Source organism: Aplidium turbinatum, chromosome 2 (assembly GCF_918807975.1).
Source record: "Aplidium turbinatum chromosome 2, kaAplTurb1.1, whole genome shotgun sequence".
Classification (NCBI taxonomy): Eukaryota; Metazoa; Chordata; class Ascidiacea; order Aplousobranchia; family Polyclinidae; genus Aplidium; species Aplidium turbinatum.
The window spans coordinates 20,194,506-20,206,725 of record NC_137473.1 but is presented as its reverse complement, the minus strand read 5'-3'; the positions used below and the strand labels follow the sequence as shown (position 1 = coordinate 20,206,725).

General features: G+C 36.4%; 1 protein-coding gene across 1 annotated transcript; it reads right to left on the bottom strand.

The window, feature by feature from the left end:
* Positions 1-544: 544 nt before the first annotated feature.
* LOC145788414 (uncharacterized) lies at positions 545-11,332 on the bottom strand. Its single transcript, XM_082600182.1, has 7 exons — positions 10,738-11,332; positions 9,925-10,004; positions 6,553-6,701; positions 5,561-5,690; positions 3,493-3,598; positions 2,132-2,300; positions 545-1,420 (listed from the first exon to the last, which is right to left on the bottom strand). The coding sequence occupies exons 1-7, from the start codon at positions 11,330-11,332 to the stop codon at positions 1,285-1,287; spliced, it is 1,365 nt and encodes a 454-aa protein (XP_082456308.1). The 3' UTR covers positions 545-1,284.
* Positions 11,333-12,220: the final 888 nt, after the last annotated feature.

Here is a 12,220-nt window from a genome sequence, read left to right as displayed (position 1 = left end):
TTAAAATTTGTTCTTCAAACACAAAAAAGGTGTAGCAGTTACATAATGTGTTTCCACTGATGTTCTTTATTTAATTTGTTCAGTCAGAGTCGTGCAAGTTGAACGCCGACATCCGCCTCATCGCCGTGACATCACAGACACAGGCGTGGGTGTGCCTCAACCGTCTTCGTACCGGGGTCGGACTTTTTCCGCTCAACCATGCACCAACTGGAAATGACCTCTTTCTCTTCTTGTGAATGTATTGCTGAGACACAGGCCGCAGACCACATCATCAACGATTGTACCATCTTCAAGCCACCGAATGAAGTGGAAGGTCTGCGTGCCTCCAATGATAAAACCAAAGACTGGCTGCTCTCTAGTAGCCTTCCAGTGTAGTCTGGGGACCTTGTAAATCTGAGGTAGTAAAAATATGAACCCTCGGTTCCAGAGGCTCACACAACGAGCACAAGCAAGCGCCGTAGTTAGGTTTCTCATTGTCTTCCCTAACACTCGATTCTGATAAAGCAAACTCCTATTAAACACCTTTCGTCCATGGAACGATGCGTAACGAGCAAAGGTTTTATTAAGAAATTGAACTCTGCATCACGTGATCACAAGCCAACAAAAACTATTCGATCACTATGCGCAACTACGGCATCACAAACACAGCATTAACTTAGGGAAGTCAGGTAAATGTCAAACAGGCGCCGCCTATATGCAATTGAATTAATTAATTTTGAAAGAAAAAGTAATGAGAAGAGAGTTGTAAAAACAGGCCAATTATAACCTACAGGGCCAACTATTTATTTCGACAAAGGGCGACCATGCAAGATTGAGCCATCTTGAAATCTGTTTCACAAATGAGAGAAGGCGCGCGGTGAATGCGTGATACGTCACAGCAAATTATACAACATAGCGAGAATATCGTCACAAGCACAAATTGAAAAGATTTCGATTGTGACGTAGGCCTACACAAATTGCAATGAAATAAACACAGTTAAAAACAACCAATGGAAACAAAAGCTCTAAAAAACTTTTAAAGATCTTCAGGCATCCACGATGAAAAAAAACATTTCGTGTTTTAATACAGCTGACTGTGCATTATATTTCTCTCTTGTTTTTTCCAGTCCCTCGCGTTTCAAGCGGTGTGCATTGCAATGAACACGACCTGAAAAATTGCGGTTACTCCTAACTTAATTGAGAGGTTTTAATTCAATTTCAAGTTCGCTTCTGCTGGGCTCTTTATCTGCGACCTCTTGACCTTCATCCCGTGTTGCTGATTTTGGCACACATCCTGCTGTTGCGTCACTGAAGAAATCCGCCCTGGAAAGCCATTCCTTGCATCTTGAGTTGAGAGAAAGTGTCTCCAACGTACGCGGGATGTTCAACGCCCATCGATGCACCGGTAGAGCAAGGAAATGGTTTCATCGCAGGCGGGGACCTGAGGCAACAAACCAGCAGTTTGAGGTTTGAGCAAGTGGTCAAGCATAAAATAAGCGTTGTCGCATGTTTGTACAATGCATGAAGATTTTTAGGCCGACACTGTTAATGAAAAGGGTGAAAAGCTTATGGTGGGAATTTTAAATGGTGGATATCTTCGCGATAAGGGTAAAAAGTGAATATAACGATAGATTGCTAAGTGGTAAAGCATAAAACAAATGTTGTTGTTGATTGATTGATTGATTGATTGAATTTTTATCCTCGGACTGGGAAAGCTTCTTGCAGAGCTTAATCCTGGCAGTTTCGCATACTTGTAGAGGCTTTGAATCACTGACGCAGGCCCGGTCACCGAGATTGACAGAGTGAAGTTTCCGATTGTTGAAGTCTTGTTGCCGGGGAACTATTCCATCCACTAGGTGCCGCTGAATGGAGAGCAGTCCTTAACGTACGTTGCTCAAGCGCACACCCCGAGAGTCGAACCAGCGCCGCTTGATCTTGAAGCTTCTTCGTTCCAGAAGTGACGCGCTAACCAATTGAGCTATCGATGTTAGCATGAACATTTGTGGGTGTCCAATATCGCTGAGGTATCAGACGTCAGAATTTGATTGCTTGCTAGATGTGGATCCTGCAGTTTAGATAAAATTACTTCCAGCCGTGTCATAATTTATGCCTTATCAAGTGCCGCTTTTTTTCTGCACAACTCGATGCTTACCACTGGAAGAAATGATTTGGAGGCACAATTGGGATTTGTCCGTCACAAAAACTGCTCGATCCGTGTGCGATCAAGGAGCTGTGACGTGTCAACATGTTGTCACTTATGGAGGGAAGAATAGGCTGACTCCTGCATCCGGATGACGTCAGACAGGATGGAGGAGGATTGTCTGTTAAAATAGAAATAGTGTGGAGTTCTTAAAACTGAATAGCTTTTGATAAAACTTTCCTTTTGCGATGTGTTGTAATGATCCTCAACATTTAAGATTCATTGGAAACAATTCCTGTTTGTTTTTAGTCCATTTTTTGTTGTCTGGAACTTTAAATTTACGCATTTTGTCTGAACCACTTTTCAAGTGAACTGACTTTTAGTCTTTTAGATATACATAGGCCTACGTTTTTACTAGAAGATGAAATAAAACTTTTCACTCTTAAAATTGATTTTAAATGGAACCTAGGCAAAGAAAACTTTTGAAAACTCATAAAACTTACAGTGATATAATCAATCAGTGAAATGCCATCAAGACGTGCAAACACCTCAGTTTAAGAAACTCTGGTTTATTGAAAAAATTGATAACTTAAAAAAAATTGTTTCTAAACACGACATTCATTTTTTTAACTTATTCCAGATTCACATTGTATCTAATAGTTTTTGTAAGTCCTTCCCCTCTTTGAAGATCCGAGGTAATGACACGTCACTGTTTTCTGCTTTAGGAATTTTCAAATGTGATTTTACAGCCAAGCCCTGTCCCGTTTTGAATATTGAAACTGAGTCACCAAGCAGGTGTGCAGTATATTCAGCAGCGATAAACCAGTCTTGCTGTGTCCTGGAGTACAGCGCCCCTTGTCCCAACTTGTGTTGCCGAATGCCTCCAGTAAAGCTGAGCCATTTGCGTAGCAACTGTGGATGGTGGAGTATGTGAGTGATCTGTCCAGTGTCCAGTGTTATTCCAAGGTGTATGAGCCCGAAGACAGCTTACGTTTCGCTTCTCTGTTGTTGAAAAACTGCCGCTTCAGTTCCATTGTTGGAAAATTTAAAGTACAAACATAGGTGCGCTATAAAGCCTTCATCTCTTGTAAGCCGTGTTACTTATAAATGGTCATGTATTTAAGTTACATACGCAATAGCCTATTGCAGTATTTGAAGCATAGTAGCTTCAAACGCAAAGGTGGAAAGTTGAAATTATCAACTTTTAAAAGTGGACGTACTACTGCCAAATACAAAATCAGTTACTGTGTTGCACCGCAACCGAACCATTTCGGAAAACAAGTCTATCGAAATGGTGACGTCATATTGCAATAAGCCTGTCATGATGATCGATAGTAAATTGATGGGTATTGTTGGGAATAAACGCGTCATACCTGCTGACGTCACATGATGATGCAATGGATGACGCATAGCCATGCGGGCGGTCAATAGGGAGCGCTCGGCTCGCCTGAATTTTGCACGACGATTCTGGAACCAAACCTGCCGAAAAAATAAGTAGATCGATAAAAATAAAAAAGTATGCTTAGATTTCCATAAAAGTTGGTGAGGGATTCGATATCGTGGATTATTGGTCGGGAAAGTGAATCCATGGTGCAGCCTAGAATAGAACTCTGAAACTTGTCATCATCAGTAGATACTATGAAGTTAAAAGCAGAAGAAAATTTTTAGTACGGAATTGTTGAAATATGAATTGTTGAAGAAAACATTAACTATTGCTGTCCCTATTAAGATAAGTTGTTTTATATTGAGCTATTTGTCGAAAAGACAATCATACTGATTTAATTTTTATCAAAATTTCAATACTATTGTTAAAATAATTTGTATCATATTAAACAACTAGTTTTGCGGTTTACGATTAACCAAAGGTATGGAATGAATGCGATGCGATGATGAAAAAAAGCGTCATTTTACGAGTATTTGCCGAAGTGGATTGAATCCATAATATTATGCAATTAAATTTACATTTCATCTACTTTTCTATCTTAGTTATGATCTCATCAAACTGTCAATAACAACTTTTCAAAACTTTTTTTGAAAGTTTTTACCAAACTTTTACTGTTGGAGCTCAGTGAAATAGATTAAAACCGACATGTTAGATTCAAGTGAAAACTAAGCAGAAACAAAATGCTGTAATAAACTGTCAAAATAAATGGCCTCACTGATAGCTTCAGGATCTGGCTCTTTGCTTGTCTACTACGCTGCGTTCTTAAAATAATTGCGAATTTTTCGCGTTACAAAAATTTTGACATTTTCTTAGAAAAAAAGCGAAACTTTATTTCGAGTCAAATTATTTCGCTTCCAGAAAAATAGTTTTGTTTTATTTCGAGCAGTCTTTCTCTGATACTTCGTTTCTACTAAAAAAATGTTTTTGCATAACAATCATGGATACAATCAGATACAATCATGGCCACCTGGAGATGCGGCCTGATTTGTCACATTTTGCAGATTTTGATTACAGCTACTACTAGTGCTTGACTGACATTTTTTGAGATGTTTTTACTTTTTGCGGTTTCCTAATGACATAAAACTTTTTTGTTGCCTTGGGAAAGCAGTAGCATATGAGAAAAAGTAAGTTGAAAAACGCAAAATCAGACTTTTATTGAAAATTAACAGTTGAAAATTAACTGTTATTGAAAATTAACAGTCTGACTAAAATCTTCGAAATCAAATTTTCTTTGTTTTTCAACATGTGAGAATATTAAAACCTATTGTGTCATCTGGGGAAAAGAATAAAGAAAGCGTAAAAATCTAATTTTTAGAAAAATTTATTTAAACGTTTGCCCAAAGTGAGAAAAACCAGGAAATTTATGCAAAATGTGACAAATCAGGCCGTATCTTTAGGTGGCCATGATACAATATATAAATTATAATAGTAAAAAAAGGTTTCTGTAGACTCTTAACCTCAGTTCTGGCTTTTCGGTGTTTTGGAATTTGCTAATCATAAATAATTGTAGGATTCATCTAAAAGGATTCAACCAAACGTATAATAATCAATAAAAAATCCACCCGGTTTGGTAACTACAAAAATTTATTGTAGTTACCAAACCTGGTTGATTTTTTATTGATTGTAAATTATAAGACGTACTAAGAGACCAAAAACTTTGAAATATGACAAGATAAGCATATCGTAGCCTTAGCTTATTACGAAATGAATTGTTTTTTGCAATAAGCATCAAGCGGAAAGTAAACAACTTGGCCCGTCAGAAGTTTTTGTATTTATGATATTTCGGGGACCACTCGCTATGACAAGTATGTGGATTGTGGAACCATGGCTTCTTCTCTGCAACAGACTACTTGACATCTACGTTGCGTTGTTTCCCGAACAATTTGTATTTTTCAAGCATCGATTGCGAATCAATAAAACAATTTGGTATAATTTTTGTTTTTGATATTTGTTTGATATAAAGCATGAAATTTATCTTTAATATATTATGATCTCACCTGCACTCTTGCTTCGCTGAGACCAACCCTTCTAGCAAGTTCTTCCCGGACAAACGCGTCTGGATAATGAGTGCGCTCAAAGACTCGTTCTAGCGCTGCCAACTGGCCACTGTTGAAAGTCGTCCGTGTTCTGCAAAGAAAGTCATCATTGTTTAAGACAATACAGAGTATATCGCAATGTTTGTTTATATTTTTGTAATTTTAATACTTTTGAATACAATTTCAGTTTTTCTTAGAAAGATAGCTATATATGCAAAACGCCCTTTACCCTTTCAAACTTCAAATGTCACAGACAAATGTCTCATCACTTGGCCGAGAAACCGGTTAACAACATTTAAACGAAAAAGGGGAAACATTGTTGATATCTGTATGGAACGGTGAACAGAAAACTTCAATTTAATACACCACAAAATGAAAGCATTATGGCAAACTAAAGATTTGTTTTTTTTATTTTTAGATGCAGTTCAGTGTCTTTCGTTGTTAAAAAAATCAAAAGGTTTGATTTTTGTATGCGTCGTTTTCAATATTTATTTTCATTCTAAAGTTTTGCTTCAGCCTTATTTTGAAGTCACCATACTGTTTTGAACACCGCTCAATTTATACTCATGACCGCAGGTTTAACATCCAGTAACTGTAGGCAATTAAGGTAAAGTAAGGCTTTCAAACTATCTTTGCGTATAAAATTTGTTGATTATATTATACTTCATGCTCGAAAGACATCGGTTAAGAGCACGTGACTGTGCCTTGTCAAGACACTTAATGGCACGCCAAAATAATGGAAGCAGCTAACTCACTACTACTACACGACCTTCCGCTGCTTTCAGTTGCTTGTTGATGCATCTGTGATCGCAGTGTACTTTATGTTGCCATAATGGGGCAAAATATAATATGATAGTTTTTATTGTTGATTAGTAGCCTATTAGTAGCCCATTCTGTCCCTTCGGTGAGTATCTTTAACCCAGAATCCAGGAAACTCATTCAACGCTTCTTACCTTCTTTGCTTCTTTCTGGGGGTCCCCAAGTGGCCAACGCTATCCTCCCCATTTTGACTCTGTGCAGACATAAACGAGTTGTAAATATCGTGCTGACTTTTTGTTCCATTGGTCATGCTTGGATAAGAAATGGCGTCGTATTCAGAGTTCTACAATGCAATATCATACAAAGTTAGTTTCAACGTCATAACCTTGCCAAATTTAAAACTGTAAAGTTTAGAAATTCAAATAAAAGTGTAATGAAATCTTTCTGGTTCTGCCAACCAAATTCAGGCAAACTATTTGATTGACATCGAAGCTGACGATGCTTGTAGGATAGAAACAGTTTTTTAACAGCAAAACTGAGGCTGGTGAACTGACGATGTTTAATTGATAATTTACCTGTTCAGACAAAATGTATTCTTTCTGGTTAACTGCAAGCATAATATGAATTGTTGAGCACAAATGTAGCCTATCCACTAAATTATAAATTGTAGCCAACAATGGTAGGCTATCGAGTATAAACAAACACAGAATAAATGATTGTGATATTTTTTTTTCCTTTTCAACTTTTGATTGACCAAGATTGTTAAGTATTGAAGTCCCTTCAAGGGTGGTCTGCTAGTTATAGAATTGCCATTTTATTTTCCATATTAAACTTTTCCTGGATTTTGTATAAGAGGCGTGCCACATACTGTCCGTGGGCCAGAATACGGCCCACAGTACGTATTCATGCATTGGCGTAGCCAGGGGGGGTGAAAAAGGCCATGGCACCCCCCAAATTTTCAAAGTTTGGATTTCGAAGTTGAGCTCTTTGTTGAAAATATAAAATTTGTAGAAATTTATATCGTTTTCCAAGACATCTGACTATTAACACCCCCCATAACTTGTTTTAGACACACGGAGGACACCAATAAATTTTGCAAATCGTAAATCGCGCAAATTTTACCCGATTTACGCTTCTTTTAACTAATCTGTGGAAGCAATTTCAGAATTGCTTACTCTGTTGGGTTTTTGTGTATTTTTTGGTGTTCTCTAATTTTAGCCGCAGTTTTTGCCCGTTCGTGTGTAACAGCTACCTTTAATAAGTTAATAGCTGTTTATATGCTAATAAATTTCATACAAATATTACCCTAAAAGTGTTTCCAGAAAGCGCTATAATCCATTATTAGAGTGTGATTTTGCAAAAATTTTCCGGGGAAACATGCCCCCGGACCTCCTAGAACACGCGTGCCCTCGGCACGCTCTTACCCCCCACCCTCCCACCACTTTTACTGCTTCCCTTGTTCAACCCACCAGGTTACGCCACTGTACATCACGTGGCGATGTCTTAAAATTTAAATCAATGTCCAAAATCATTCTCTTCAATTCATCAAATATTTGCCCCCCTCCCCCCCAATTTTTTTTCTAGCTACGCCACTGTATTCATGTGGCCCATCTTCCATTATAAAAAAACATAATTATGAAAATGTTCCGGTTGTCAATGTATTTAGAATTTTTGACGTCGTATTGCATCTCACTGCTGTTGAACTATAGACGAGCCTATAGGTTTTCGATAACTCTCATTATAACGAGTTGTTTGCATGCGATTAAAAAACATTCATTGTAATAAAATCGATTTGGCAAAGGTCAGAATAACTAAGTAAGAAAAAGAAGATTGGTTCCCAACATCAAAAGTTTAACATGAATTGTGCCAATAACTTTGTTTTTCGATTTTATGAATATGTTTGCACTTCCTTTAATTTATCAACATAGCCTGACAGAAAAAACAATGCGTCAACAGGTTTGTTAAACATTTAAGTTATAAAATTTCTATCTTTGTGAAATCTTTCACTCTCTTCTTCATTAATAGTATTTTTGGTAAAAAAGTTGGTTGAAAAATAAGTTAGTTATTTAATATAGATACAATGTTTTGTTTTGAAAATATTTTATAAAACGTTTAATTTCGAGACAGTTCTTGAGCGCTTAAGCTTTATAGAGATTAGTAACCGTCCAAGAAATATGGCGGAGATCCAAGCTGTTACAATATCACTGCACTTTCTACAATATTAATGTTCACCTTCTTTTACTTCAGGTTTATGATGGAATGAAAGTGTTTGTCTGTCAAAGCGAAGCAAAACTAAAACTGGAGAATTCTGGATAAAAACAAAAACAGTTTCGTATCAAACATCCTTGGCAGCAGACTAGGTTCTAAACAATAAACTTATGAGATATTTTCAGCGACTTTCGCATCGTTTTCGAGATTAAACCTTTTCATCATTTTGTGACCTATCTGAGTGGTGGCGCGCGCAAAATATTATCAAAGGGAAATTTCAGATTACTTTCGAAATAATATCAGAAATAGATCAGACTTAAATTATAACCTACCTATCCATGATAGTTTACAGCTCGACACTACGGAATTTTATTCTGTGGCAAAAGAAAAAGTTGACCCGGCCATTACGGGTACGAACAGCAACAGTTCCTATGAATATTGATTGACAGCTCCTCCCCCACAAGGCAGCAAAATACATATAAATAAAAATTAGTGATTTAAAAAATTAAAAAAAAGGATTTAATTGCCATATATTTCAAATTATTTATGAAGCTTCCTGAAAAGCTTCCTAAGTTAAAACCACCGACAAAGAATTTAAACCAATTTAAATAACAATGATTGCTTATATGCTTAATATTGGCTGACAAGATTGCAACTTTTATTTCATAAAATAATGGAAGTTGTATTGGCGTTGTGAAAACTACTGGACATCCGTAACCGTAAGACACAGCGCGAAAATCGACATTAGGAGAATAACTGTTTTATTTTTGCTTTTATCGCCATGTGTCTTTTCAAATATTTCGTTATCTACTCAGATTGAATTAAACAATTTGGGTCTGTTTTATTTACCCTTTTATTTTCTAAATCTAACGTAAAGTCTTCTTTCGCAGCAAAGCCTTCTTGCTTAGTTTCATAATTTACTGAGAAGGCCAGTCATTGATACCAAGATACCAGATAATGACATATCTGATTTTTCTGCCCATGACAATAGTCGTAGCTAAATAATTATTCAACATAATAGATGAACTGTGTCATTTCTATTTAGCAGTTTTCAAGTGAAATGCCATTTAAATGAGAACGGCTACATGCTAATCTTTCTGTTGAAGTCAGACATTGCATTGTTCTTAATGGACTTTCCCATTAAATTTTTTTTTTCAAGTAACTTCAATTGATTTAGAGTGAATTTTACTTAAAGTTACTTTTACCTCGACTGTATTTCATCTAAACATTGTTCGGGAAAAATGTGGAGCAATAAAAAGAAATGTAGCCATCAAAAAACGTAGATTACTTATACGAAAACAATGTTGAAAGTTCGATAACATATTCAACTACAAGGCAACAAAGCGACTATTTCTTACATTAGTTCCGGATGATTCCTGTGTGACGTCATCAATTGGACTCGAGCTGGGATTTGACGTGACCCCTTGTGGAGATGAACCTGAAAGTTTCCTATGATAAATTAACTCCATACCATGATAGTGGCTTAACCATTGTGTGTGTGATCTTTATGAAATATTTTATTATAATTTATGAACGCGATGCGAAGTGTATGTTCATCCACTTCATTATAGTACAAAAAAATTATCCCACAAAATGGCGGCACTGCTTGTTTTTTTTGTTTTTTTTTACAACAGGACACGTTAATCGGGTAAAGAATCGTATCGTGCAGGTCTGGTTCGATAACAAGTCTTGCGGGTTTGATACGTCTACCTTTTTAATGGCGCTCGAATGTGAAAAAAGGTTTGAGCAAATAGTTTGCGGTTTGACGTTTTGGGAGTGAGAATTTATTTTCTTTCACCAATTGTGATGTTTTGAATTAATAAATTGGTGAAGAAACCAAACTGAAACTGAAATAGTATTATTTAAACCTTTTTGGATGTCCGTCTCGTTATTTACAGAATATCTCTTAATATTCATATTACATAATATCTCTATTCATGTATTCTCCAAGAACTTGTTTTGTATTTTCTGCTTTTCTTCTATCCAAAAGTTTTATCTTACTTTACGCTATCGCTATCAGAATAACTGCATCTGATCTCTGATATCTCTGATCAATCACAAGTCAGGTTTTGTTGTGCAAACTTTTGCTTTCGTTTAATTGTTTGCTTTTTTTATGTTTGGGCCATTTTAACATATTGCTGAAAATTTCATTTCTGCTCTTTAAATCTCACCTCTGTCACTGGGGGCACCCCATGAACCAGGCTTTTGGGGGACTTCTGCAGATCGCGATTGTTCTACATCTTCAACGTGCTTGGTTCTAGAATAAACAGCCTCGTTTTCTGAAACACATTCTTTAGCGCACGTACTGCCCTCCAAATGATGCTTGTATGCGCAAGAAGGAAAAGCTGGATTCCAGTTGGGTCTTTCGTGCGAGACGGGGACTTTTTCGCACCTGGTAGGCCACTGTGGAGCACTATTGCTGGGCTCATGGATCTTAGGAGATTGCAGGGTCATATGCTGACTAGATGTGTTGTACATAGACACAGGAGGAGGATACTGCACACTCGGATCCGGAAAATTCTGAGCTTGTTCGTTCATTACTTGGTCCCTTTCCACTAAAGAAGATTTCGTGCTTTGCACATTCATCGTTAAAGCAACAAATATAGTGTCTGTAGGTTGTACTGATGGTTTTCTGAAAGGATTGGTCAAAGCTAAATTTTCTGCGGACCACTGACGTTCCAATTGTGGCAAGGAAACTATATGTTCTTTCGGTGTGTTCAGCAAGCCATCTACGGAAAAATCTCTTGTCGCTTGGGTATCTTTCATGCCAAGAAAAACCTGTATATTAGAGGGCCATGTGAGATCTTCATGTCTACTGTATTTCTCGAATATCTGTTAGAAAAGGTACAAAATATTATTTTGACTCCAATGACCTGGCGACATTGTTAATTCTAATATGAAATTACAAAGACAAGTTATTAAGTAATTATGGTTATATTCAATAAGTTAATGCTTTTGCAAGGCGTTTTTCAAAACTTGCAAGTCGTGGCAGATGCTAAAAGAAAATTAGTTCTATATTATTTTGTTTCCAACAAATTTTCTTTGAAATATCTCGAATAATTTTTCAGTAATTTTATTTGCAACTTCGTTACACAAGATTAATGAGTTTGATGACTTGTTGTGACGTCATAACAAAGCGCACCCCCATATCTATTGTTTTGATTTAACTCTAAATGATAAAACATGTTCTATACATTCCATTTGTACTCTTAAAAATAATTTTCAAAATGTAGCCAATGTAAGTTAAAAAGAGTGCGGTTTTTGAGAAACCACGTTGGGTGATGGCTTTTAGGCTATTATTGTATGCTTTTAAATAACAAGATGCGTTTTTATGGTGCAAACGAACGTTCATTTAACTAAATGCCTGGTGAACAACCTCATTCTATCTTATGCTATTGTTACGTTACACATTTAACATTTTGCGTTAAATTAAAACGCCAAATATTCGAAGAAAGCCGTTCATTTCAGAACACTCATAACATCTTAATTTCACTGAAAAATATTGATAAAAAAATTCCTATTCAACCAATAATCCTCATCTTTTATTATTTTCTCAATAACTAGCCTACAATTTGATCGTTTTTTAAATTTCCGTTTTTAATTCTTATTTTATTTTAATAATCTATCAGGGATAACTTGAATTATCGACTAATT

What these genes read in the sequence shown, in the direction of transcription:
- LOC145788414 (XM_082600182.1), bottom strand. Translation starts at nt 11,332, where the DNA reads ATGAAAGATACCCAAGCGACAAGAGATTTTTCCGTAGATGGCTTGCTG. An exon ending in AGGAATCATCCGGAACTAAT is followed by an intron (nt 6,702 to 9,924) that starts GTAAGAAATAGT and finishes ATTGCATTGTAG; the next exon opens with AACTCTGAATACGACGCCAT. An exon ending in CCCAGAAAGAAGCAAAGAAG is followed by an intron (nt 5,691 to 6,552) that starts GTAAGAAGCGTT and finishes CTTTCTTTGCAG; the next exon opens with AACACGGACGACTTTCAACA.